The 25,362-nt window shown below is 34.3% G+C and overlaps 3 protein-coding genes across 3 annotated transcripts; 1 reads left to right on the top strand and 2 right to left on the bottom strand.

Moving 5' to 3' along the window:
• The first annotated feature begins 2,587 nt into the window (after positions 1–2,587).
• On the top strand, positions 2,588–7,854 carry LOC113751728 (sec-independent protein translocase protein TATC, chloroplastic). The gene is made up of 4 exons (XM_027295840.1): positions 2,588–2,966; positions 5,456–5,763; positions 6,570–6,860; positions 7,235–7,854. The coding sequence occupies exons 1-4, from the start codon at positions 2,693–2,695 to the stop codon at positions 7,442–7,444; spliced, it is 1,083 nt and encodes a 360-aa protein (XP_027151641.1). The 5' UTR covers positions 2,588–2,692; the 3' UTR covers positions 7,445–7,854.
• A 134-nt stretch (positions 7,855–7,988) lies between these two features.
• Positions 7,989–11,914, bottom strand: LOC113751805. The gene is made up of 4 exons (XM_027295950.1): positions 11,784–11,914; positions 11,589–11,682; positions 10,451–10,660; positions 7,989–9,099 (listed from the first exon to the last, which is right to left on the bottom strand). The coding sequence occupies exons 1-4, from the start codon at positions 11,859–11,861 to the stop codon at positions 8,384–8,386; spliced, it is 1,098 nt and encodes a 365-aa protein (XP_027151751.1). The 5' UTR covers positions 11,862–11,914; the 3' UTR covers positions 7,989–8,383.
• A 2,193-nt stretch (positions 11,915–14,107) lies between these two features.
• Positions 14,108–19,030, bottom strand: LOC113754277 (protein DETOXIFICATION 14-like). The gene is made up of 7 exons (XM_027298656.1): positions 18,791–19,030; positions 15,628–16,172; positions 15,452–15,538; positions 15,307–15,363; positions 14,969–15,207; positions 14,624–14,829; positions 14,108–14,505 (listed from the first exon to the last, which is right to left on the bottom strand). Exons 1-7 carry the CDS (start codon positions 19,028–19,030, stop codon positions 14,443–14,445), a joined length of 1,437 nt encoding a protein of 478 aa, XP_027154457.1. The 3' UTR covers positions 14,108–14,442.
• Positions 19,031–25,362: the final 6,332 nt, after the last annotated feature.

Raw genomic sequence — 25,362 nt, 5'->3', positions numbered from 1 at the left:
TACCCATTTATACCCATCTAATTAAATGGGTATAAATGAGTTGACTCACTTATACCCATTACCCATTTTACCCAACCCAAACCCGCCCAAGTCACCCATTTTGACACCTCTAAATTTTTAACCAAGATATCCATAGGTAGACTCTGTAGGATACCTCCAAAACAAAATGTAGAATTTTCTGCGAAAAAGAATAACAAGCAGTTAACACTCTCAATATTAGAGGTTATCTCCCAATATTAAAGGGCTAGAACATTTTCTTTTTAATTTAATGCAAAGAAAAACACCAAGTACAATCAAATTTATTGATATGGGGAACATAAACCTTTAATAAATGACGGAAAAACTTAGTCAACAAAATCATATAACAAATAACGTGCTGATCATTGTTGATTTTTCCTTGTGGATTAATAACACTGATCGCCATTTATATAGCTCTCATGCTTGTACATTTCTGCGAGCAGCGCATACTTCTTACCGACAAGATGGTAAATACGGTCCTGAAGCCATTGTATTGCAAATTTGCCCTAATTGGCGCAGCTCGTTTTGGATGGCTTCTAATTCTTTTTGAACGCATGCAAGTCTTGCAATGGTAAATGGTATCTTGCAAGCTGATAATTAATCATCCTTCTTTTTATTCACTTTTACGTTTGTGATCAATAATCAAAGATAATAAAAGAGCTAGCAGTAAATGGTGTTTTGCAAACTGATAATCAGATCAAGTGTAGTTGATGTTCATAAACAAGAGACAAATAAATACATGTTCTAGCGTCAAAGTACTAACAAAACTGATTGCATGCATAATTTTCACATCATTGGTAGCCCGTTTGAGTGTGAATTATGAGGATCAAAAATAGGATTCCAGTCAGGATGTAATAACGAAAGACATGTAAAGCTTTCTAATATTGGCAACCTCTTCAGTTAATTGGAGTCTATTTTGTAGTAAAAGATTCTGCTGGCTTACTGCTTTCACCGATACTGGTATCTGCGGCAAAGGACCAACATCAAGACGAATCCAATGGCTTCCGCCCTTTTGCTGGAGCTCTAGCTTGTTCGTATTGCTGCTTCTTGTACTGCACATATTGTCGATCTTGTTTAAGCTCCTTTTCAGTTTCGATATTCATGGCTTAAGCAAAGCTGTTTCTTGCCAACTTCCAAGTTCCAAAACTAGTCTTCCCGGAATGGAAAAAAGAAATGGTAAAAACTAAATATCCCTCATGGCAAACAGAAGAGGATAAAAGCAAAAGTACATAAAATCATGTATATATAAACGTGCAAACACAACTATGAATGAATGATATTTTTTTTTGGAGCAATTTTTTATGCAAGCAAATTAAGTAATGCATGCTTGATCAAAGGACTAAAAGAGAATCCATATACAAATAATTTAAAAGAAAAAAAAATTACAAGTATGATGTATACAATACATGTTGAAAAATTATACACACTTGGTATATATGGTGAATAATATCCAATGGTACAACCACGGTTTCCTCGACTTGCAAACAATGGAATGGGAATTTCTCTATAGTAATAGTTTGATTGTAAATTAAAGACAATAGTGTGATTGCAATTAGGCAACTTAAAAGATAAAACAAAAATAAAATGCCAAGTGGTGTCTATAGAACTTTGATGCACGTTTTTATTATTACAAGAATTAAAGGTATAAAGAAAATTTTAAATCAATCATTTTTTTTTTTGGCTAAATGGTATAGTAATGGTGTCTGTTTGATGGATATCTAGTATACATTCATTAGTCATTAAGATGGATTTGAATCTCAAAAAAATTAAATTAAATTAAATTGAAAAAATATAGAGAGTGAATGTGATTTTATACCTTCTTCGAGTTAGGCTCCTATCCATTGATTGGAGACGATTTTCTCTCTATTACACCTAAATAAATATAATTATAATATTATTTTTAAAAATCAAAACTATCCACATTATATTTCTCATGTTGTTTAAAGTATACACAAAAATTGAAATTAAATTGATTAAATTTTACCATTGGTTCAAACTTTACAACTTTCTCATAATTTTAACCCATTTTGCACCGGCAAAATATTTTGTACAAATCGAATTACAAAAGCATTTATAAATGAACTTGATTTTTGAGTATATTGATCTACTTGTGGAAATAAAATTATTGACACAAACAGACCATTGTGAAATATTTTAATTGTATAACTATAAAAAATAAATAGACAATAAAAAGAAATGTAATAGAGAGGATGTCAACCCACGTTCACATGCTAAGTTGATTATATTATCAATTTTATTTTTTTTGGGGAGAGACAAATTGTCCAACTAAAGCTTGCTATTTTCATTTAAATTCGAGATAAAGTTGAGAGGGTCACAAATTAAGTCTCAGGTCCAAGTCACATTATTTAAGCTTTGCTGTTTTCATTTGAATTCGAATTTCTTATTCACGTTGATCTTTACATTCACAATTTCTGCCCCAGGAACCAAAAAATAATAATAATACAAATAAAAGGACAGAACAAGACAAAAAAGCGCACATCAGAAAAATCCTAGTGTATTTCTCTAGGGTGCGCCACGATCTAAATATCCATCGCGAGCCTCATGAACACCAATCATCCACATTTCCACCCACTCAAACAAAATTTCCAATTTTTTCCTTGAAAACCCACAAGCCATTTTGGATCCAGAAGAGAAATCTGAAATCAATTTAAAAATGGGGAGCACAAGTGCAAGTGCTGCTCTCATCCATAATCTTCACCTCAACAGCTCAAATTACTTCAGATGTTTAAATTATTCAAATAAAATATCAAGAACATCTTTGCTTGTTACTAACCAAAGAAGAGCATCCAAGTTGAAATTTTTTAGTAGAAAAGAGTGCAAGAAATTCAGCAGAGTTGTTTGCTGTGCTGTTGAAGAAGATGTCGATGAAAAGCAACAAGAAGAAGAATTCAAGAGTGCTGTTGGTTCTGCTGTAGAAGAAAAGCCTGGTAAAACTATGCCCAATAAAGTTCTGTTTTTGCATAATTCGATGAAATTGTTAATTGCATTAAGTTCTCTTCTCTGTTCGAGGAAATAATTGATTTTTTTCATTGTTATTAATTGCTTAAAGGGGTCATTGATGGTGGTAAGTATTATATCTTGCTAATGTAATATCATTGTTTAATTTAAATTTTGGTTTTTTCGGTTTAGCTAAGTCGTGTGGTTATTCTTAGTTTTACTTCTTTTGCAGAAAGAATTTAGCTTTAATCTGTGATACTCTGCTTTAGCTTTGTGGAATTAAGTTTGTTAATATATGTTATAAATTTGATTTTAGTTTATCATATCGGTGTAGATTGAATGAGAAATAAAACATCAGGGTCAATGCTGAATTTTTGTGACTCTAGTGGTTATATTAATGCTAGAAAAAGATGAGCTACAGTTCATTTTGGGAAGGAACATCAGGAACTGCATTTGCAGCCTATTATGAGAAATTCATTCTTCCACCCCTGTTCTATGTGTGGTTCTTTCTTATTATACATTTGAGTACTTCTTGCTATGTCTATGAAAAACCAAAGCGTTCATTATCCACCCGTCTTACTTGTGGTTCTCTGATTAAATTTAGGTGCTTTTTGGCTGTTACTAATTGCGTTGTGCCCATGAAGCTAACTACTAGCTGATTTGATAGGCAGGCCTTTTCTTACACTCGCACATGATTGATTTGAGTTCCTCATCAATTTATAGAACCATCTATTTTAGTTGATAAAATTTATGGCTACTTGAAGAAGACATGGATCATAAATTAGCTATTTCTTGTTGATAGCAAATTAGAAGATCCTAGGGATGTTTCAAATTTCAGTAATATTTGGTGCAAATTTAGAGGTCATGAGACCAGACCTCTTGCTTCACTGAAGGGGCTGTGCATGCCACCAGTCCTATCCTATGCCTTCCCCTGAGTTTAAGGTTGGAAAGAGAGAATAATAGTAATGTTAGGAGATAACAGTGGTTAGGAATCTTTTCACCTTTTCTCCAACAAGAATCCTCATTTTTCCATCACTTGAGTTGACATCTTGCCTTTCTATGACAAAAGGCTATTGAATGTCAATTAGAGTTAACATTTAGTGGAATGTGGGTAATACCTAAGCCCACAGGTTATTTGTCGATTCCAAATTATATAGGGAATACCAACCAGTAAAATATGGCAATAAACAAGATTCCCTTGCTTCTTTAGTCAACCGATTGCTGAAGATTTTATTTACATCTGACAGTCTGAGATTTGACCTTCAAATTTACGCAAGTTTCTACACTGAGTCCAGCTGCCAAGTGACAGCTAAAGTAAAAGAAAATATCTCAATCTTTTCACTGGAGGGAGAACCCAAAAAAATTGCTAAACTAGCGGTGTACTCAACCCATGAGGAAAGAACAAACCGTAGCTGGCCATGGAAACTACACTGATTTCTATAATCCTACAAATCGTACCTGTAAAAGTACAATAGGAAGAGAAATAGAATTGATTCCTGTATTGCTATAATCATATATCTTTACCATGTAAAATTAGTGTTTTGCCTTTACCCTTGGTTTGCTTGAAAATTTTGATATCTGATTGCTTGTCTTTTATATTTTGTTTTATGGTGGAATCCCTTGCTTCCTCAATGGTTTTGATTTGTTAGTCCTTGGTCCTGCAAGTATCTTTTATAGCTGTAAAAACATTTTAGTCCCACCAAAATGAAGCAGGAAGAGGACAGTTGAATATTGTTTGCTGGCCCTTTGAAAACTCTGAATCAATAAAAAGGAAAGTCTTAGGCTTCTTCCCTCTTGAATTTTAGAGTGAGCAGTAGCTTTGTACTGATCTTGGTGTTGCATGTGTTCTACAGGACAAGTCAATCTCTCCTTCACTCAAAATGTAAAACCATAACCTTAACTTGATCACATTAATTCAATAAAAGTAAAATTTGGCTACACCTTGTTGGTTAAGTGTGTATTGCTTCTTTTTGTCATTTTGATTTGTTGCTTATTTAGTTGTTATGAGTAGCGTTCAACCTAATATGTTCAATGGGTCATTATACACGATATGAAACACATTCTTGGGATGACTTTCTTTGAGTTTGAACTGTTGGTTTTGGCTATCTAGCTGTCAAAAACCTTCCAAGCAAATACATACAGTTCTATTCAGTCCATATCAAAATTCCATTTTGTTTTGCTTTTCAGTGTCTATATCTTTATTCATCCTGGCTGCTATGACTCCCAAGGGAATTTACTTTTGCCATAATGCACTTTAGTTTTTTGGAAGGTGGTAAGAAATTCTATTGTCGAATTTTTCCATTTTACATGGAGACTTGGTATAAATTGTTGTATCCTGTTATCTGTTTTTCTTACTTTAAAATTTTCTATTTTACAATTTCTACATTTTTTTCCTACATTAGGGGTTTGATCAACTATACTTTAAAGTGGAAATTTACCTTTTAAGGATTGGGCTCTAAAATTGCTTATAAAATTGTAGATGTTGCTAGTGGCTCAGGAGAAAATTTATTTCAGAATGACGAAGCTGGTGATGAAGGAAGTGCTCTTTACAATTTTCTTTATCCAAGTAAAGAACTCCTCCCAGATGATAAAGAAATGAGTGTATTTGATCATTTGGAGGAACTGCGTGGGAGAATATTTGTGTCAGTATCGGCGGTAGGAGCTGCTGTCTTAGGATGTTTTGCTTATTCAAAGGAACTCATAATGCTTCTTGAAGCTCCTGTTAGATCACAGGGTGTTCGGTTTCTACAATTAGGTCCTGGCGAATTCTTCTTCACTACATTAAAGGTTGCAATATTATGTTACTTCTGTATATTTTACTCATTCTCATTATCATGTTCCACTTCTTGTAACTAAGTATCATATCAGTTATAAAGTCTAAACATGTTTAATTTGGTGACTGATTTACTCAATTGCTTGGCAAGATGCTTGGATCAATTATATTTTTAGTTTCCTAGGATATTTTATTTGCCACAAAAAAGGAGTTGCTGTAAAAAAGAACATTGATTGGCTGTGTCCATATTTGCCTACATGTTGAATCAATTGTGGACTTCTTTTCTTCTTATCATGCTAAGGAAATTCTGTACAATTTCTCATGGACAGTGCATACATGAATTTGGTAATTGATAAAATGATATGATGGGCAGCTTTTTGTTTAAAATTCTGTCCTTTTTAATACAGATCGAGTTCTTCTGTTTAAACATCTTAATTTATCTCCGCACAAATTCTTCCCTGATGCAAAGTGACAGTGTGTGTTATTCTGGAATATCCAATATTCCGACTTCAAAAGTGGTCTAGGTCCTATATTTGGATCTTGGTTTTAAAACTGGCATCTTATTATGTGAGGTCATGCATACTGGAACCCAGGAAAAGGGCTTATTTGGATGGGAAGCTATCAGCTATATTTGTTTGACTTTGCATAAATATTCTTTTCTTCTGAGGTTAAGTTTTTTTTTTTTCAATTGGTTCACTACTAGTTTCAAAGATCAAGGCTTGTTTACTTCGAATTTCCTGGAATTTGGCATTTGTAGCCTTTTGACATGCGGCATCATAAATCATGTATACTAGAAATAACTGCTTTGTCTGTGGTGTAGGTATCAGGGTATTGTGGCATTGTCTTAGGAAGCCCTGTAATTCTCTATGAGATCATTGCCTTCATTCTTCCAGGCCTAACACGGGCTGAAAGAAGATTTCTAGGCCCAATTGTCCTTGGATCATCAGTTCTATTCTATTCTGGCATTGCCTTCTCCTACTTCGTTCTCACTCCAGCGGCCTTGAATTTCTTTATTAATTATGCTGAAGGAGTTGTAGAATCACTATGGTCTATTGATCAGTACTTTGAATTTGTGCTTGTGCTCATGTTCAGCACGGGGTTGTCATTCCAGGTAAAATTGTCTTCTCAGTTACTATTCTTTTTTGTATGAGATTTTCTGGATCCAAGTGTGAATGCAGTAGTTTCATTATTTTTGTGGATCCAAATTTTGGGGAACAACGTATCCGTCTGTCTCTTACTTTGGAACCAGTTTCTCCATGTTTGCTATTCCAATTTTGCTTGTTTTGTGTACCGTCATATGATTTTGTCTGCTATCATCCTCTATTACATCTATGTTGATGTTTAGAATCTAGAGTTCTATTGTTGGATTGTTAGAGACTTCTTATTGCTATATTGAATCCTCATCGCAAAGCAAACTAAGTGCTGTTAAAGAGAAATTGGATCTATTTTCAGCTAGTTGATTTGTTTCCTTTTTCTTTTTCCCAGGTTCCGGTTATACAACTGTTACTGGGACAGGTTGGTTTAGTATCAGGAGATCAAATGCTATCAATCTGGAGATACGTCGTGGTAGGAGCTGTAGTTGCAGCTGCTGTACTAACACCTTCTACAGATCCACTAACTCAACTACTTCTGGCCGGCCCCCTTTTGGGCCTTTATCTGGGTGGTGCATGGATGGTAAAGCTTACAGGGAAATAACTTAAACCTCAGGCAGTAATGGATGAGTTCCATAAGCTTCAGCAAATACTACCAGATCTTAAAGCTCATAATCACAGCCTTCATGTTGTGCATCACTAGATATGTACTGCAAATTCTGTTTTGTCTGGGTAGGGATACATGTCATAGAGTTGCTTTCTAGTGTCTATTATGTGAGTTAAGGTGATGATTATACCCCAAAAAGAAAAAAATGGAAGCCTAAATCTTTGCTTTCTTGTAGAAGATTCTTGTAGTAGATGTTCATATGGAGTCTATTTTAAGTGTTTTGATCCCAATGTAAATGACATATTGTAGCTTCAAAACTTGGCCTGGACGATGGTAGTGCAAATTGGATCCTGGATGAACAAAACTCAAAAATGAAATGTGGTTTATGAAATGTTTTATATTTTATATTTCTTTTCTGGTTTGATTTCAATTTTACGTTTTCAGTTCCTCTTTCCTTGTTGAGAAATGAACCTCTTTTCCTTCCTAATTACGATGCTAATGCAAAGCCCCCGCCCCCCCCCCCCCCCCTCCCCTCTCCTGCTGAGGAAAGTGTTCTTGCAATCTTCATCAAGAGTGACTCTGTTACAAAGCTAAAAAGACCCTCATACACCAAAATACAGGAAGCATGAAAGTGGCCTGCATGTACAACCTCCAATTTTTGTGAACCTCAGTCTGCTGCTAGACAAATTCAAGCTCATTCGTCTAATGGTCTATGACAAAAATAAAAGAAAAGAAAAGAGAGAGATCATCTTCCTCGTATTGCTTGTATAATAGCTCCTCTTCTTTATCCCTCTTGAAACAGTCGTTTGGTCCAAGTTCAAAACTTTCATTTATGTACAGCATCAGTGCCCAGAGAAGATTTCCAGTGAATATGCAGATAGATGTTCATTAACTCTGGGTGTGAGTCTCAACCAACAGGCTTGTAGCAAGGCATGACTAGCTATTAACAACGAGGTTCTCCATTTTAGGAACTAACAAATCATTTGCATTAGAGCATCCTAATTCAGATTCTAGCTGTCTTATCAGGCTCTTCAAATTTGTGCACGCTTGAACAAAATCTTCTGAAGAGCCTTTAATACGTTCCAACTCTATTTGAATTTCACCAACAGCTCCAGAAATTTTTTCCAATGCAGCCTTCATCACAAGGATTTCCTGTGGGGGGTAGAGACAAGCTCCAAGCTCGTCAACCTGAGATCCAATAGCTTGGCATAAGTTCAATAGTCTTTCCAGAGAATCTGTGGAATTAGAAAAAGCTCCTTGGTTTTCCTGCTTGAGTAAGCCTATGATGGCACGAATAAGTTTGTTTACGACAGCTAGTGTCTCAGAAACAACTGCAGTAGACAACTGAGCAATCTTCATTTCTTCAGGTGAAAGGTCATTGCCCAAATCATCAGCATCTGAATCATCACTCTCAAGTTTGCTTTCTGCTTCCTCAGAAGCCTTATCCTTGAATTCCTCTTCCAGATCAGAGGAAGCTGCCTTCAGTTCCTTCATTTCGCGAAGAACATCCTTGATTGAGACAGTGACCTGAGTCATTGCACGCCCTATTGCAGTGACATTTGTTGAAGGGGTCTTCTTAAGAGCAGAACAAGATTCCCAGACTGTGCCTACCAACTGTGGAATTGATAGATTTTGGGTTTTAATGCTAGAACCTGCATATATCAGTTGGAAGAGAAGTACATTAATCCAAAGAAACCAAACTCTCAGGACAAACAGGAAGGCACATAAGCATCACAGCATAATGACTTTAGGCAACTTGGACAATAATGGATGACAAAAAGAATTTGGTAAAATTGAGTTAGAGGTAACAATATACATTGGAATTTTGAGACAATAGAAAAGTTAAATCCTCAAAAGCGCTGGAGAACTTACTGGCTACAAATGTTTGAAAAAGACAACAATTTTGTACAGTGGTTTTCTTTCCCATTCTACACCAGTGCCACACCATTAAGGCAGGTAAGAAGAGATATTTTCATTCTACCCATAATTTAGATATATATTCTTGCAATGGCTAGACATCTATCACCTATATATCATGATATTTTATACATAGTTTACCAAATAAAGTTCCAGCTACTTACAATTAAAAGAGACTAAATTCTCAAGAGCATAATTACATGAAATTTAAAAAATATTTAGACATTCTCTACTGATGTAATATGCTTTCAACTATCAAAGTAGAGACTTCAGTCACCAATTGGGTTAGAACTTTTCATTTTTCTCTTGAAGCAATTTACTTAAGCAGCATGGCCCAATGTGCCAATTAACTTCAGGCACCCAACTAAGGAGGCCTGAAATAAACAGGCAAGACATTCTTAGCAGTACCCTTGAAATCATTGGCCCCGTAATATATAAATTTTCAATCTTAGCAAACTATACAAAAGCCCCAAAAATGAAGAAAAATAGTGCTCCGGAATATTCTTCCCAATACCTACAATAGTCATGCCTAAATTCATTTCATTAGTGGAATGGACAATTAATAGGCTTTGCTTTTGTTTCTGTCCCTTTAACACTTATCAATTGGTTGGCTCTTTTGGTCGGTTAAGTTATGAATCTCAAGATCCTCAACTAAATGTCAAAAATGGAATCCAAAGGTTCACAAAATTAATAAATCTAATGTCCATTTTCACTGTTAGAAATTTAATGTCCATTTCTACAAATTTAGTGTGCATTTAATGTTCACATGATGATGGATTTGTTATAATAATTGTCATGTAACTTTCTCATGAAAAGAAGGCGAAATTTGTTTACATTTTGTTTTCCCTTACCTGATCTACCATTTTGCAAAGCAATGAAATATAGATTTCAAACGCAACATAAATCCGTTAGATTTTATAGATACTGGTATAACATCAATAAAGACAATGATAAAAACAACATTAACAACCAAAAACTAACTTATGGAAAGTGAAAGTCATGCTCTCAACCCATACATGTTAAGAGCACTCGCAACAGAAAAGAAAGTAAGTATGAAGCGAAGGATGAATAAGAGAAGAAGTATACCATATGAAGAGACTGACTCTTTCATTAACATGAAACTACAGTCAACGACTTGCTTTACTGATGCATGAATGCAGGAAGCAAGGGTAGGCCCTGCTCCCACAGTACTTCCATGGGAGAGAAGAAGGAGACCCTGAAGGATATTAAAGTATGCAGCCATGTTTTCCTCCAGGGCTTTCACTTCCACTTTTTCTCCATTCCAAAGCATTCCAACTACATTTCAAACCAAGGAAACTTAAGCTCAATACATTCTGCAGTACTTCAATGGAAAAAACTATGTTATTTAACAAAATAGTGCATAAAAATTAAAAAATAAAAATAAAAACCAAAGAAAACCCACCAAGAATTTGCATTATGAAATCCTCTGAATTCATTCAATAATGGTAAATAATTTGGCTTTTGAGCCCTTCTAAAGAAAATGATGATAAACAGTAATCTTTATATGGAAAAATTTTTTCTTTTTCTTTCTCCTCTCTGTCTTTTTCCATTTCTCTCTGTAACTCTTGCAAACATTGAATTGGTTATTTACTCATTTAGCCATTTATGGCTTCATTTGCCAAAATTTCATCACCAAGGACCAACAAGCTATAAACCAATCAAAAGTGATTGCTAAGTAGGCACAATTCGAGTACCAAAAAGTTGCAGACTACATCCCTTTATTTTGCATTTCTGCCATTTATTCATCAACAGAAAAAAGATTCATTCATTTGCTCCTAATGCATAACCAAATATTAATCATATAGAGAACATTCTATACCCTTCCGCTAAACATCTCAACTTAAAATCAGAAAACAGCAAATAGCAATACATCCAAACAAATAGGCAAAAATTAAAAAGGAAAACTGTTCACATAAGAAAACATGAGACAAAATTCAAATACGCGCTCAATTAACAACTCTTGAACAAGAATACTACATCAATACGGCATGGTAACTAAACAGGAATGCCAATCATCACTCTCCACAAAAATTTTAGACCAAATCCAGTTCTCAGAATTCAAAAACCGTAGTTCTCAAAACTCAAAACAGCAAATTTCCATCCATTTTTTAGTTTTGTGCACGAATCCATTTAAGTAAAAATTCGAGCTTTCAATTGCAGCAAGAAAAAAAGAGGGATGAAAGATTAAGCAACAGAAGGAGACCCATAGTGGCTTGTTTGGAAAGCTGTTCACCCATTTGAATAACCTCATTCCAGCTGACTTTTTCAGAAGATGAGGCTGCTGTTTGATCCAACACCTACAATTTTTTCATCCCATATTACCAGTAAATATATGCATAAAAAGATAAGCTTTTTTCCAATTCAAAGAAAACCCAGAAAAAAAAAAAGTAAAGCAAACCTGAAGAGTTTCATGAACTGTGTTGAGATATCCAATTAAAGCATGGTTTAATTGCTCTCTTTGTCCTTCACTTCCCATCTCCCTCTGTCCCTCACACAGTTCACGTAGTGGCAAAGCAGAAAGAAAGTGGATTTTGGGCAGGGTTTTGAGTTTTGTCTGTGGGCTTTTAAAAGAATCATACACTAAAACGAGGTCGTATTAAGCTGTTGGCTAATTGGTTCAGGAATTCCAATAAGATTTCTAATTTAGGAAATTATAGCTATGAGTATTAATAAATTGAATTTTCAAAATGATTTTTTGTCTTAATATCATAAAAAAACCAAATAAAATTTGCAATTGGCCCCAGTTCCAAAGATCGAATTATGTGGAACTCAACAAAGCTTTTAGTATTGTAGGAGAGAATATTAATTTAGATGCCACAGTGAATTCATGTCATCATTAAGGCAAGGTCGTTCATGTGTGAATTCTAAAGGAGCTAAGGATAAGGGGTCTCAAAGGTTAAATTTTGTCCGGTTCAAATCAGTTCATATAATTTTTGTAGTTTCCTTTCCTTTGTTATAAATTTGTATAATTTTGATGTAATTAACAAATTCAAATGTACATTAATATCATATGAGTTCACATCAAAATAAATCGATTTCAGCTGAATAAAATTCAACTTGTGGGACACCTGATCCCGAGCTTATGTGCTTTTTTTTTTTTAATCCAAAAAAGGTGGATGCCATTGGCATAAACCTAGCCTTAAGAATAAGAAACAGCAACAATTGAAAGAAGAATATAATGAGCTAATTTGCTCCTATTGTATACCAAACAGGTAAAATGAGATTTTTTTTTTTTTGACGAAATGAGTCATAATGTGCTTGTACGTTTGTATCCTTGCTGATTTGCTTGATCATTTTAGTCTTGAACTGGTCTCCAATCCCAAGTAAATTTTTCTGCAATGGAAGCTGGATTTCACTCTGGAAGAAAATTGTAGACAAACAGGAAATGGCAGAGCCAATGCGGTAATATTCCTTGCCAACTTCTCACTCACTAAAATTCTCAGTCTGAACCTTTCAAAAAGGAGAGAACAATAATAGAAGAATGAATGCTAGCCTCCTAGGTGATAACAGTCCTTAGCTCCAGCTTCATGCACCCATCAAAGGCACAACAGGATTAGACTAACTTGGTGCAAATGAGGGAAATGGTCCATATTTCAGTTGAAAATCTGGTGTTATCCTGTGATTTCTTCAAGCACTGAGCAGTAAGGTGTTCAAATCACATCATCCGTACGCTCTTGTCACCACATTACTGCATCTTCAGCTGAAAACATTTTCCGGAACCACCTCTCTCGTGTCTTTCTTGCCTGCATGTTAAACGAAACAGTTGAAAGCTTTGTGGTGGTTGAAGAGAATCAAAACATTGCCAGATTTAAATTTGGAAGATGGAAGTATGGAAAAAGTCAGATAACAGACATCTGTTTCCCAATTTGTGCAGATTTTTGCTACGGCTTTCGACCAGTAAAGCTCTGCAGAACAGCACCGGATAGGATTCCAATCCATTGATCCAAAGGCCTCTCCCTCTTAACTTTACCACAAAAGCTAAAGTTTTCTTTCTTTTTTTTTCTAGGATTATATTGCTTTTCTTTATAAGATTACGTACATAACCCACAATTGTATGATCAGTACAAGTAACTACAAATTGATTCAAAATATCATTAGCACCTATATTTGGTGAGATAATAGTAACATAAAATAGACTTACAACTTAGCAAGACTTGAAGCCAAGTTATGGGGGTAATAACCTTGACCCTGACCAATGGACCAAATATTCATTAGCATGAATGCTTCTTTGCTTAGGAGTTGGTTCAGAATTTGCGATTTATTTTCACGATCTCGCTATCATTAAAAAATATTCACTTTTTAAAATAATTGTCACAAAAACCAAACAAAAATTGGAATTGGCCGGTCAAGAGTTCTGCTTCCAAAGATTTATTGATTGGAACCAAAGGAAGCACTTAATTTATTGATTATCGTGTGACAAAGTTGAGAACTTTGTTATAAGAAAACGTTAATTTGGATGCCACTGTTACTCCTTTGTTGTTCATAATGCTGGTAGACGAAAGGTGGCTCATTTGTCTGAAGAAGCCAATGCACCTTTTACTGAACCAATAAGGTAAAATGAGGCAAAAAGTTTTCACTTAAGATCAGTCATAATGTACCTGTACCCTTGTTGAGTTGCTTGGTATTATGAGTATTAAACAGGTCCCAAGCAAATTCTCAGAGAGTATTAAGCTGGTCTGCAAGCAAACTTTCATGTTGTAGATACTGGACTGCACTCTTGAAGAAAATTGTAGCAAACAGGAAATGGCAGTGCCAATGTAGTAATGTTCCTCGCAAACTTCTCAGTTCTCACTCACTAAAAAGTCTCATTCTGAACTTCCCAAAAGGAGAATAATAACAGAAGAATAAATCCTAGGTGATAACAGTCCTTAGCTCCAGCTTCATGCAGCCACCAAAAGGCATGACAACATTATACCATAACTTGCTGAAATGAGGAAATTTAGTACAAACTGCAGTTGAAGTTCTGGTGCCAAAATGAAGAACTGCTTATCAATTATTATGCAATTTCTTGGACCACAACAGAAAAGTTGTTCTAAGTCGGCTGTAGGCTCTTATGATCACATTACCGCATCTTCAGCTGAAAACTTTTTATGGAACAACCTCTCTCGTGCATTTCTTGCCTGCATTGTAAGCAAAACAATTGAAGCCTTTGGAGTAATTGAAGAGAATCAAAACATTTTCAAATTTAAATTGGAAGTAGCATTATGGAAGTATGGAAAAAAAAATCAGATAAAATACCTCTTTTTCCCAATTTGTGCAGATTGTTACTATGGCGAGAAGTGAACTTTGCAGAAAAGCACCGGATAGGATTCCAATCCAAAGACCTCTCCCTCTTAACTTTACCACAAAAGTTAATGTAAGAGCAATAGGGATTCCAACAAGATAAAATGCAGCAAGATTGATATAAGCTCCTATGTGCTGCCTGCCACTTCCTCTTTGAACACCTGAAAGTAGTAGTTTCATTATAAGGCAACTGTCCAACCTCAAGCCCCTCCTGCCCTTCCCTCCACTGCATAAACATAGATGAAACAGGACAAAAAGAAAAACAAAAGAAACAAAAATGTTTATGGATGAAAGGATTACCTGCAAGGGTTCCTTGTATACTATCCATTAAAACAGATAGACAAAGAAAGGGGGCCATAGTTGTGACATAGTCAACAACTTCCTTGTCACTGCTAAAGACATAGCCAAATACATGCCGGCTACCATAAAGGGATGAATTTACTATTATGTTTTCTATGACAGCAAGAAGCATCACACTAATTACAGAAATTCGAGCACCTTCTGGGTTCCCTGCTCCTAACTGATTTGAAACTCTAGTGCTGAAGAAAAAAGAGAGAATTTAATCTTCGCATTCTTTTGGTTATCCAAACGATAGAAGCAATATAATCAGAAATGAATGCCCTTTGCTTTCAGCATACCTCACAGCAGCACCAAGTCCATATGGTATTGAATAGAGTGTTATAAAGGTGTTGAGGCTATTGAGAAAGTTCAGAAAAAAATTCAGATTATTTCATGAAAATCAATGTATTTTGTTTATTTCAGGATAATGATTTTATAACATACCATACAGTCAGGACTGAAGTTTCAAGCTGCGGGTTTGGCAGAAGGCCTGATGACAATATGAGAACCTCATATGACCACCATTCTAGACTGCATTAGGGATGGAAGATCCAACAAGACCTCAATAAGTTTATTTCTTAGGCACTTGCATGCACAAAAAATGCAAACTTGGATATTACCAAATCATGACAGCGGAAGGAATTGCAAAGCGGAAAAATTCTCTCACTCCGTGGAATATCTCCCTTGAAATTGGAGCACGGGTTTTTGCACAGGAGGAAGAGTAGTACATGTACAAAACGAGAATAGTCACATTTACCCAGATTGACGCGCCCATAGCTAATGCACCTCCACGGCTTTCCAATCCAGACTTATATACCAGCACCCAGGAAACGAGTACGTGGAAGGAAATTGAAATGACGGAACTCATGAGCAGGGGAAAGATCTGACTTTGCATTTGATAGTATCGGACAATTGGGTGAAAAGTTGCATAGCCAAAGAGAGTAGGGATAAGCCACATGGCAAATTTTCCAGCTTCTTGTGAAATCAGAGGATCTTGTCCAATCAAAATAAGTATCTTTGCCAAGTATATCCACAGAATTGAGATAGGGATACAAACAATGAGAAGACAAAAGATAGCAGTATAGGTCTGTGTTCCAAGTTTCTGGTATTGTTGAGCTCCATAAGCTTGCCCACATAGAGTCTCCAGAGCACATGACATTCCTAACTGTTTGTCACATGAATATTTCGGTTCTGATCAGGATCATTTCAAGAACTCATGATAATAGCTCATAAGTAATGAATTGTTCATTTTATCTTACAAATAAACATGTAAATCAAATTAACAGACTCTAGATAATTTACATTCTTGGGAATTAAACAAGTATATACGTTGTTTTTTGACGAGGTTTGACTAAAGGTTTACTGAAATTAACTCCTGATCGTCCAAGCAACCTTCAGATAACATAGAAAGGTGGTAGCACTGGTCTCATAAAATTTTGCATCTTATGCATATTGTTGATGTAATTTCCATGGTTCCATAATCATGATCATACTAGCCAACCCTCCTGAAATTTGACATTTATCTTCTGGCCCTGTTGATTTCAATTGCAAAGTGACTTCTCTTCCAAAGAGTTTGGAGGCAAGTTTTATCGTTGCCAACAACAAAAAGTTGCTTTTTCAGAAGGACTTTCTCTTCGGGAAGGAGATCACCATGGTCTCCCTCCCATGGATTTTGTTTTTATTTTATTTGTTAATAAACAGTCTCCTAAGTTTTCTTAGTCATTGATTAGCATATATATGACGATTGCAACATGCTTTTTTGGGTCTTGGGTCTCTCTCATTATTATTGTTGGAGCTTAAAAGCCCTTGAAAGTTTCCATTCTGGTGTTGATTAGCTGTACTTTTTTACCATTAGTAAATTTGGAAAAAGAATTCAATTTTTATTATTCTATACATCCTTTTATTTATAGTAAATTTCAAGTTATTAATTCCCTATTTTATATATGGTTACAATGATTGTTTATTACCATTACTAAACTATGGACAAACTTTTATTTTATTTTTTTTTATCATTCTATGCTTCTTTATTTGTAGTAAATTTTGATCTATTAATTCCCTACTTTATATACATTAACATTGATTATATCTTTCTTTTTTTTTTATCAATCAATACACAATTTTTCTTTTCTTAATTTTTTTCAATTACTTTCACTCTATCTCTATTATTATACTTGATTATTTATTTATAATTCTAAAGTTTTGACAATTTTCAGTTTTTAATGAATCCATATAACACAGTTTTAGCATATTACTCATAGAAGTCCGTTTAAATTAAAAAAAAAAAGTCCATTTAAATTGTAGAAATATTCATTCTTTCCTAAAATACTCTATATTAGTTTTTATACTCTCTCCATTCAAATTCAATTTAGGTCAAAGTAGTACTCATATAAGCATGGGGTTGTAAAAGTTATCCCAAATTACATTTCTTAATTTTAAATAGTTTGAGCAAATAATAAGTTGATCATCTATTAGTTTGGATTTAAAATTCTTTTCAAGGATTATTAAATTCTTGAAGGACAAGACAAGAAGATGGTCCTGACTTTGATTATGACCTTTAATTATTGAAGACGAACTATTAAGAAGTGCAATGTATTTAATCTAACACGGCAACATTTTCAAACATCAAAATCTTCTCCACAAGATTTTCATTAAAGAAATCCGGCTCTGGAACCTCTTTCGTCGGTGCAATCAAATTAAGTTAAATCTTCCTGCCTCATACTGCACGAGCTCCAGCTTTAATCTTAATTAGCACTCAAAGTCAAGAATTCAAGCCGCTGATTATTTTGAATAAAAGTCTCCTTGACATCTTGAGTCTTTTATTCTTCCTTTTTTTTTCCCTTTCTTTTCTTTTCTCCTTCTTCCTATAGTTTTTCTAGCTTATATATATGATCTATATTTGTGTTACTTTTATTGTCAAGAATTGATTAAGTTCTCATTATTATTCGTATAAATGCATAAACAAACTACCCACAAAAAAAAAATGATGGAAAGGGACAAAAACAAACAAAGAGAAAATGAAAAATATAAAGAACACCAAAAAAAAAAAAAGATGCAAAAATAATTGCGATAGCAACAGTACATTGAATCCTGAGATCACTAATGGACTTGAAAGAATAGATTAGCTGCCAATTACTCTTGACTTTCCTTCTTATCATGTCTCTATTAATTACTTGCTGCACAGACCATGATGAAAGATCTGGCAAAGTACATCGCTCCCAGCCCTATTGCTCGAATAAAGCAAGCCCTCTTCCTTTTCGACTATATGCATGTAGATACTGTCAGACTCTGTAACTCTTGGTTCCATATAAAACTTTTGTGTTATTGAATTGGATTTTCACTGGGGGTGCTAAAGTTAACAACATCTATTCCTAATCGTACAATTATCTACAGCAACAAAACGTCTAAATTTCACATCATGATGCCAAAAGGAGGGGCTACGAAAAAAGAAGGGCGCCATTATGAAGCCATTGGCCTTGGTTGTGGCTGTGGTTGGATATAGCTGTAAACTTTTGATCAATAAATAATGATCAGAGACTTCATCAACAGTACTGAGATAGACCTTTTGTTTGTCCCCTCCCCCAGAACCCCTGCCCCTTGTTTCTCTGCTTTCAGTTACCCCTTTGTCCCTTCTTCCTTGAATATATCACACGACGACAAAAATGGAGCAAAAACTGCAAAAACCCTGAACTAGAAATGCTTTGGTGATAGAAAATATTACGTACCCAAGAAGCTCACATTAAACATGAGTATATACGTAGTAGAGAAAAGCAAGAAACGACTCACCATAAAACTGAAGCCAGTAACACCGCAGACAGAAATGGCTATGGCGAAGCTAGAAAGTGAAAGTTCACCCAAATGTCCAACCATCGTCAAAGATATAACTTGGAGCAAGAAATGGGATAGAGTCACAGCCACCATAGGTCCTGCTATGTAGCACAGTTTCTTCATTTCTTCGCCTACAGCACCCCATGCTAGCCTTTCTCGCTTCACTTCTACCTCTTTCACCAACAACCCGTCTTCCATTCTCTTTTATATATGAGTAGCCAAAGAGTTTAGAGCCTTCTTCAACCTCAGTGCCAGCCCTCGTTATACAGCAGAACAATGATAGAAGAGACAGAGAAAGGTTTATTTCTGGTTGGTTGTAATGTTTTTTTCCCCCTGGTTATTGGTGGTGGTGTGTTTTTCTTTGCACAAAAACAAGTATTCCTCCGTCCATTGATAGTGTCATATTTTCTTTTCTGGTCTGTCCCAAAATTAATATCACTTATCACAATTGATAATAAAAACTTTTCTCCATTTTCATCTCATGCCCTTAAATATACCAGATTTTTTTAAGATTTTGATGAGCCCCAAAAAATTACAAGAATTGCACTTGATATGCGTGAGTTTCACAGCAAATGGAAACAATGGCCATGCAAAGAACATTCCAAAAAAGCGGTTGAGATATTGTTTGAGACATGGGTCCCACATGTCTGTCACCACTCTATTATCATTCTAATAGTCAATAAGTTACGCTGCTCCATAGAAATCGAATAGGGGCATTGCTGGAAGTTACACCAAAATCGTTTAAAATTCAGACACTGTTGAAAATAAACACAACTCCCGAAGTGCGACAATTATTTCGGGACGGAGGGAGTACTAGATATACTTCCTGATCGAAGCATCTAGATCGTATGAAGCTATTCACGTTTGTATCTTCCTCCAAAATACGTGCTTCGGTGCTCTTTTGAGTGCTCTTCCTCCAGGCCCCATTCACAGTGCAGTTGGGCTCCCCATCCCCTGTCGTGGAGAATTCAGATATAATATTGATGATTAGCCAAAACAAGAAAAAAAGAAAAGAAAAGAAAAGAAAAAATGCTTCTTGTAAGTGTATAGAAAGGGTTTGGACTTTATTGCCTCGTAAATTCGAGCCAGTCCTCCAAATGGTTTTCCAAATACGGGAATACGGGAATTCGAGCCAGTCCTCCAAATACGGGAATGAATGACTCAGAGACAGAGACGGACAGACAGATTAGCTATTTTCCAAATAGTTGTTCCTTTATTTGAGCATGCAACCAAGTACTGAGTATCCAAGGGTGGTGCCGTAGCCATAGCACCCCGGTCTAGACAGGGTTACATACCTGTCGATCCTTGACACATAAGTCTCTTTAGGCTCTTTCTGTCTGTAAATTAAGATAGAATAAATTATATAATTGCTATCATTATCCAAAAAGTAAAAAAAATCAAGTACTACAACGATATTTGGCCGGTGCATATTTTATAAGATGAAAGGTGAAAAATTCAAATTTATCTTCAATTAAAGTTGTCATTTAATATGATTTCTCTTGAATAGCACCTGCATGACAATTGACAAAAAAACATTGTTTGAGTACGGTGCAGGTGGGTCCTGATCAGTGTGAGCAGTATTTTTATTTCTCATGAGAATCGAGCCTTTCTAAGATATGCAACGAGGGATAATTTTTTTTCCTTGAAAAATGCAATGATAAACTTTGACCATTGTGAGTACGATTAAAAGGCGTGCAAGTAAAATATTTCAAATTTGAACTCTTATATTTAGAATGTTTTAAAAAAATTGAGTGTGTGGCAACACTGGAGTGAGGCCCTGCACGATCTTTTCAACTCAATCATTGTGATTCAATTTTGCATCCAACCCTAAACACTGAGCAAAAGTTTCTTTGGTTTGTCCAGATGTTAAAATTTTCAACAGATTTTTCTGCTACAGTTACAGCCTAGTTTTTCTTTTCTCCAAATTTTCAACCATCAATCTACCAAAATTATCAGTGTCCGCCTTGCTGTCAGTTAATGCCAAGTACCAAAATTATGGTTCTCCTTATTTTTCTGCTCTTTAAAGTTTAAACCTTTTGTCCCTTTTGCTACAAACACAAACAGGCCTAGTTTTAAGACCTAGGCGTGGTTGAAGTAATCAGCAATTAAAATAATTTTTGTAAACCCATTGACAATTATGATGTTTGGATATGGAGGAAGTACAAAGCAAATTTGGGGTCTTCTTGGAAATTAATATTTGACACATATTTTCTTCTACCTTTTTGTTTTGACTTCCTCTAAATTTATTTTCAATTTTCAAATTTTACCCCTCAATTAAGTCTAACAATATATCAGTTTTAAGTTTCTCTAGAAAATCTAAGACTGCTTAAAACAAGTAAACTTCATGGACACTTGATTCGAGTTGATTATTTTATTGATTTGATACTTTAATTATTAAGCAAACATTTTCCAATTTGGTTGGTTCAATATGTTTAATATTTACCTAATTTATTCAATTTGATGTAAATGAAACACTACTATTGTTATTTATTGAATAAATATACTCTTAGCACATTTGTCACCATATTAACCTAGTTGTATGATAATACATTTATACCAAATGTCATTAAGAATAACATGCTCACATATATCTAAAAGAAGACTTTTTATTTGCATGTAAGGAGGTATTCGTTCTAATTGTTTCTGTACCCTTGCATAATATATAAACTTTCACTTGTACACTGTCAGTGTAGGAAAGATTAATCCATAAATTATTGCACCCCTATAAAAAGAAGTCGAATATAAGGAAAGAAAAGGACAACGCAAGATCCTTATCATTAAGAATAGAGATGCACATTAAACCATTAATATCTACAATAGCACTTAATTAGTCCAGTTCGGATATTTATACATCATTTGACTGTGAGCAGCATAAGATGAACGATTCTGTTATGTGAAATCTATTAATGGCTACATCTTTAATTTTGTGGTACTAAGATTACACGAATTTTTACTTACTTCGGTGACATATATTTTTCTTATTTCTATCACACTATGCAAACGGTCCACAATTGTAGTACACATTATGAAAACTATTCTTGTCCATAAAACTAAAATGCTCTCAGATAAATTGTAAACAGAGGAATCGAGTTTAAGGAGTATCATATTTGATTTTGCAGTGCATTTTCGTTTCAAAATTCACATGGCTCAATCGGCAAAATATATTTCATGCCAGTTTCTATGGGTCCTGCTGACTCCAAAACCTCAAAAAAAGAAGAAAGCTGCACAAACATAAACATGGTGGGTCGCATTTGCATTTTTTGATTTTTTTCAGCCTTTGTGTTTCCCATTTGGTTTCGTAGTTTTTGTTGTGCATTTTTTTGCACCAACTGCTTGAATCGGTATCCGGTGGCAGAGCCCACATATCAATCTTATTGACTTATCAGCCACATTCCAAATTCGCTGAGGACAGCGATTTTGTTTGTCGCTGACTGCAGACGGTATACTTCCAAGAGAACATGCTTACGTTTCTAGAGTAGAAGAGTACAAATCATAGAGAGAACAAAATTTGTGTTCGAGACTTATTAACGAAATAATGTGCGAGGAATTTCACTATACAAAAGTGATTTTTAAATTAGTGTTAGGATTGTACAGCGAACAGAATTTTTGGTCGCATTTTTATGTATGAAGTTGTACGAAATTATGGAAAGTTATAAACCATAGAGCAGGCTTATTTATAGCATGATACTTTCATTTAATAATGTAAAAAAATAAAAAATATGACAATGCAATACTCGCTATTCTCAACCTGAAAGAAGAGATGATTTGAATTTCCTAGAACTTGTTTTTTTTTTTTTTTTAAGTTTAGGGGAGACTCCAAGATTTTCAAGTGGAATGATAAAGAATTTCAACTTTCATATCAAAAATAATTAGCAATAAGTGGAGTGACACAAAATCTTATTAATGTGGTTAGAAATCTTCAGAATATCAATGTGGGACATTTAGTCACTTAATCATTGTCTCAAATCCTCTGTTTTCCAAATAAGGTGATTAAATTGACAAAGATTTGCAATATCAGACTTTGAAATTCATTTTTAGAAACAAAACTTCCTTCTCTTTAGAAAAACTAAATTCTATCTTCATTTTTTTCTAGAAAAACTCTTTAGTCAAAACTTCCTCCAACTCTTCTATGGGAGAGGGATAAAGATTTTTCTAATATTTTCCCATTGAGTCCTCTCTCTAGTTTTTTTTCATTTGTGTGAATAAAGTCTTTTCTAGAATTTTCTAATAAGAGTATCTTCTTTCCTAGAGTTGTCTAATACAAGTTTTCTTTTCTCTTAGATTTTTTTTTTAGAGAGAGTTTTCTTCTCTCCTAAAAATTCCTAGTGAGGGGTTCTTAGGAAGATTTTTCAATTTTCTTTTATTAGATATGAGATTTTCAGACATTGATTATCAGATATAGAATTTCTTGGATCTATTAGGCAGATCTCACCATGTATTTGAACTTGAAACAATTAATTAGTAGATCTAGTCATTAGAACTATACACAGATGTTCGTGGAACTACAATTAATTTATGCCATTTTTAAAAATATTTTTTGGAACTTTTCAGTGTAATTTTTATCTGTTCATCAAATATATGGTATCCATTTTTCATATATGTTCTTTGATATCTGTATATGTTTGCTGTTGTAAATTGTGCTATTAGTGCAGATTTTAATAAAATTATGATGTTTTGTGAAAAAAAAAAGAATTTGAAATTCATTTAATTTAATTCTTATTACTTAATCCTTCTTCAAATCCAAATCCATAAATGAAAATTAATTTTGATCATTCTAATTGACTTCACTATAAAGCTAAGAATCAAGGAATATTAATATTTCATGCAAACATTCTGAAATTTTCATAGTTGAACCCAAAAGTATTAAACTAACATGTTGGCCACAAATCCATGGAAATAATAACTATTACCCCCTCCATTGCATTTTGATAGTCTTGTTTTCTTTTTCATCCATCCCAAATTATAATTTACTTTCCAATTGAAGAATATAGATAACTTTTAATATCTCTAAAATGCCCTTATTTAATTTTTTTTATTAGTGAATATAACCTATCTTATTCATTAATTACTTTGATTCATACCTTAAAATGGTGCAACTTTTATCAATATTATTGTTTCAATTAATGCAAAGATATAATAGTTAGTTATATTACTAATATTAATACAAGAGTATTTTAAAAAAATAGTATATTAGATTTAACTCTTCTAATAAAGTTAACTAATTTTTTAAAAACATATAAAAAAATAAAACTATTAAAGTGGGATAGAAGGAGTATTAAATTTAGATGTTGGGCACATATCCATGGACATAATAACTATTACCACTACATTATGCAGCATCACAACATCTACATCAACGAGGACACACATATTACAACCACATGCCTGCAGGTAGGAATGTAATCGAGTCAAGTCGAATTCAAGTATCATGGTACTCGAGATCGACTTGACACTAGGAAGGCTCTACTTGATCTCGATCTTGAGGTCGAGCTCTAGTCATCGAGCTCTAGTCAAGCTTGAATAATTGTTCGAATACTCGAGATCGATTCGACAATACTCAATTTTCTTACCAGTATGATCAAGCTCGAGTCAAGTACTCGAGCTCAAGATCCTTGTCTTGGTCTAGAAATACTCAATTTTATTTTTTTACCTATCAAATTATTTTTTTCCATGTAAAATGACTATATGACCTATAAATATTTTAAATTCATAGCTAATATTCTAGTAATTTATACAACTATCAAGCCTAAAAGAGTAAAAATGTAATAATTGAATATATAATTTTAATTAATTACTTGATACTCGATAAGCCTCGACGAGCCTTCGAACCTAAAAAATAATTGAATCGAATACACAATCGAGTCACTTGAACTCGACTCGCACTCGATCCAGCCACTGCAGGGCCCTTTCCTCTTCTTCAATCTTCAGTCTGTACCACCTAATCCAAGAAAGCCATGCAACCATCAGTATCAGTGCCTCCATGCATTTATGGGAGGTTAACCAATTTGTCAAGTAATTCTGAAAATTGAAGTACACTGTATTAATACAGAGATAACATGAGCTTCAGCTACTTTCTTTTGACCTTTTTTTTTTTCAATTTTTGGGCAAACTTGTATAAAAGTACAGAAATGAGGCAGAAATGGTTGCAGTTGGCTACCATCCCTAAAGGTTAATGGCTATTATTTGACTCAAAAACATAAGATTCAGATCACCTTTTATACATCAATTTTAACATCATACGTGTATCTCATAAAATTTTGTTTGGTATTTATAAATTGTTGAAAATGAGTTACATCCAAACAAACAAATGAAGTTATATGTTGTGTTTGAGCAAAAATTGATCCAAACAGTTTTTTTTTTTTTGACAACCGTTTGACCCCTGGTCTGAAAATTTTTGTTGGTACCCTAAATGGTTAATACCTAGGCTCCCGAGAGTGACATTACCATCCAAAATAAAATCGGTGAGGCTATATAAGCCGACTATAATTATACCTGGCAATTGGGTGGGTTGGGCGGGTTAATATTGGGTT

Source organism: Coffea eugenioides, chromosome 11, assembly GCF_003713205.1.
Source record: "Coffea eugenioides isolate CCC68of chromosome 11, Ceug_1.0, whole genome shotgun sequence".
Taxonomy (NCBI): domain Eukaryota; kingdom Viridiplantae; phylum Streptophyta; class Magnoliopsida; order Gentianales; family Rubiaceae; genus Coffea; species Coffea eugenioides.
The sequence above is the reverse complement of the archived record's forward strand: the minus strand, read 5'-3'. Positions and strand labels throughout refer to the sequence as shown.

Bases quoted from the DNA above. Each gene is read 5' to 3' on its own strand.
- LOC113754277 (XM_027298656.1), bottom strand. From the start codon at position 19,030: ATGGAAGACGGGTTGTTGGTGAAAGAGGTAGAAGTGAAGCGAGAAAGG. The intron at 15,364-15,451 runs GTATGTTATAAA...CTTTCTCAATAG, and splicing joins ACTTCAGTCCTGACTGTATG to CCTCAACACCTTTATAACAC. The intron at 15,208-15,306 runs GTATGCTGAAAG...TTTTTTCTTCAG, and splicing joins GGACTTGGTGCTGCTGTGAG to CACTAGAGTTTCAAATCAGT.
- LOC113751728 (XM_027295840.1), top strand. From the start codon at position 2,693: ATGGGGAGCACAAGTGCAAGTGCTGCTCTCATCCATAATCTTCACCTC. The intron at 5,764-6,569 runs GTTGCAATATTA...TCTGTGGTGTAG, and splicing joins TCTTCTTCACTACATTAAAG to GTATCAGGGTATTGTGGCAT. The intron at 6,861-7,234 runs GTAAAATTGTCT...TCTTTTTCCCAG, and splicing joins GCACGGGGTTGTCATTCCAG to GTTCCGGTTATACAACTGTT.
- LOC113751805 (XM_027295950.1), bottom strand. From the start codon at position 11,861: ATGGGAAGTGAAGGACAAAGAGAGCAATTAAACCATGCTTTAATTGGA. The intron at 10,661-11,588 runs GTCTCCTTCTGT...TTTGAAATGTAG, and splicing joins TTCCAAACAAGCCACTATGG to TTGGAATGCTTTGGAATGGA. The intron at 9,100-10,450 runs GTATACTTCTTC...TGATATATGCAG, and splicing joins AGAGTCAGTCTCTTCATATG to GTTCTAGCATTAAAACCCAA.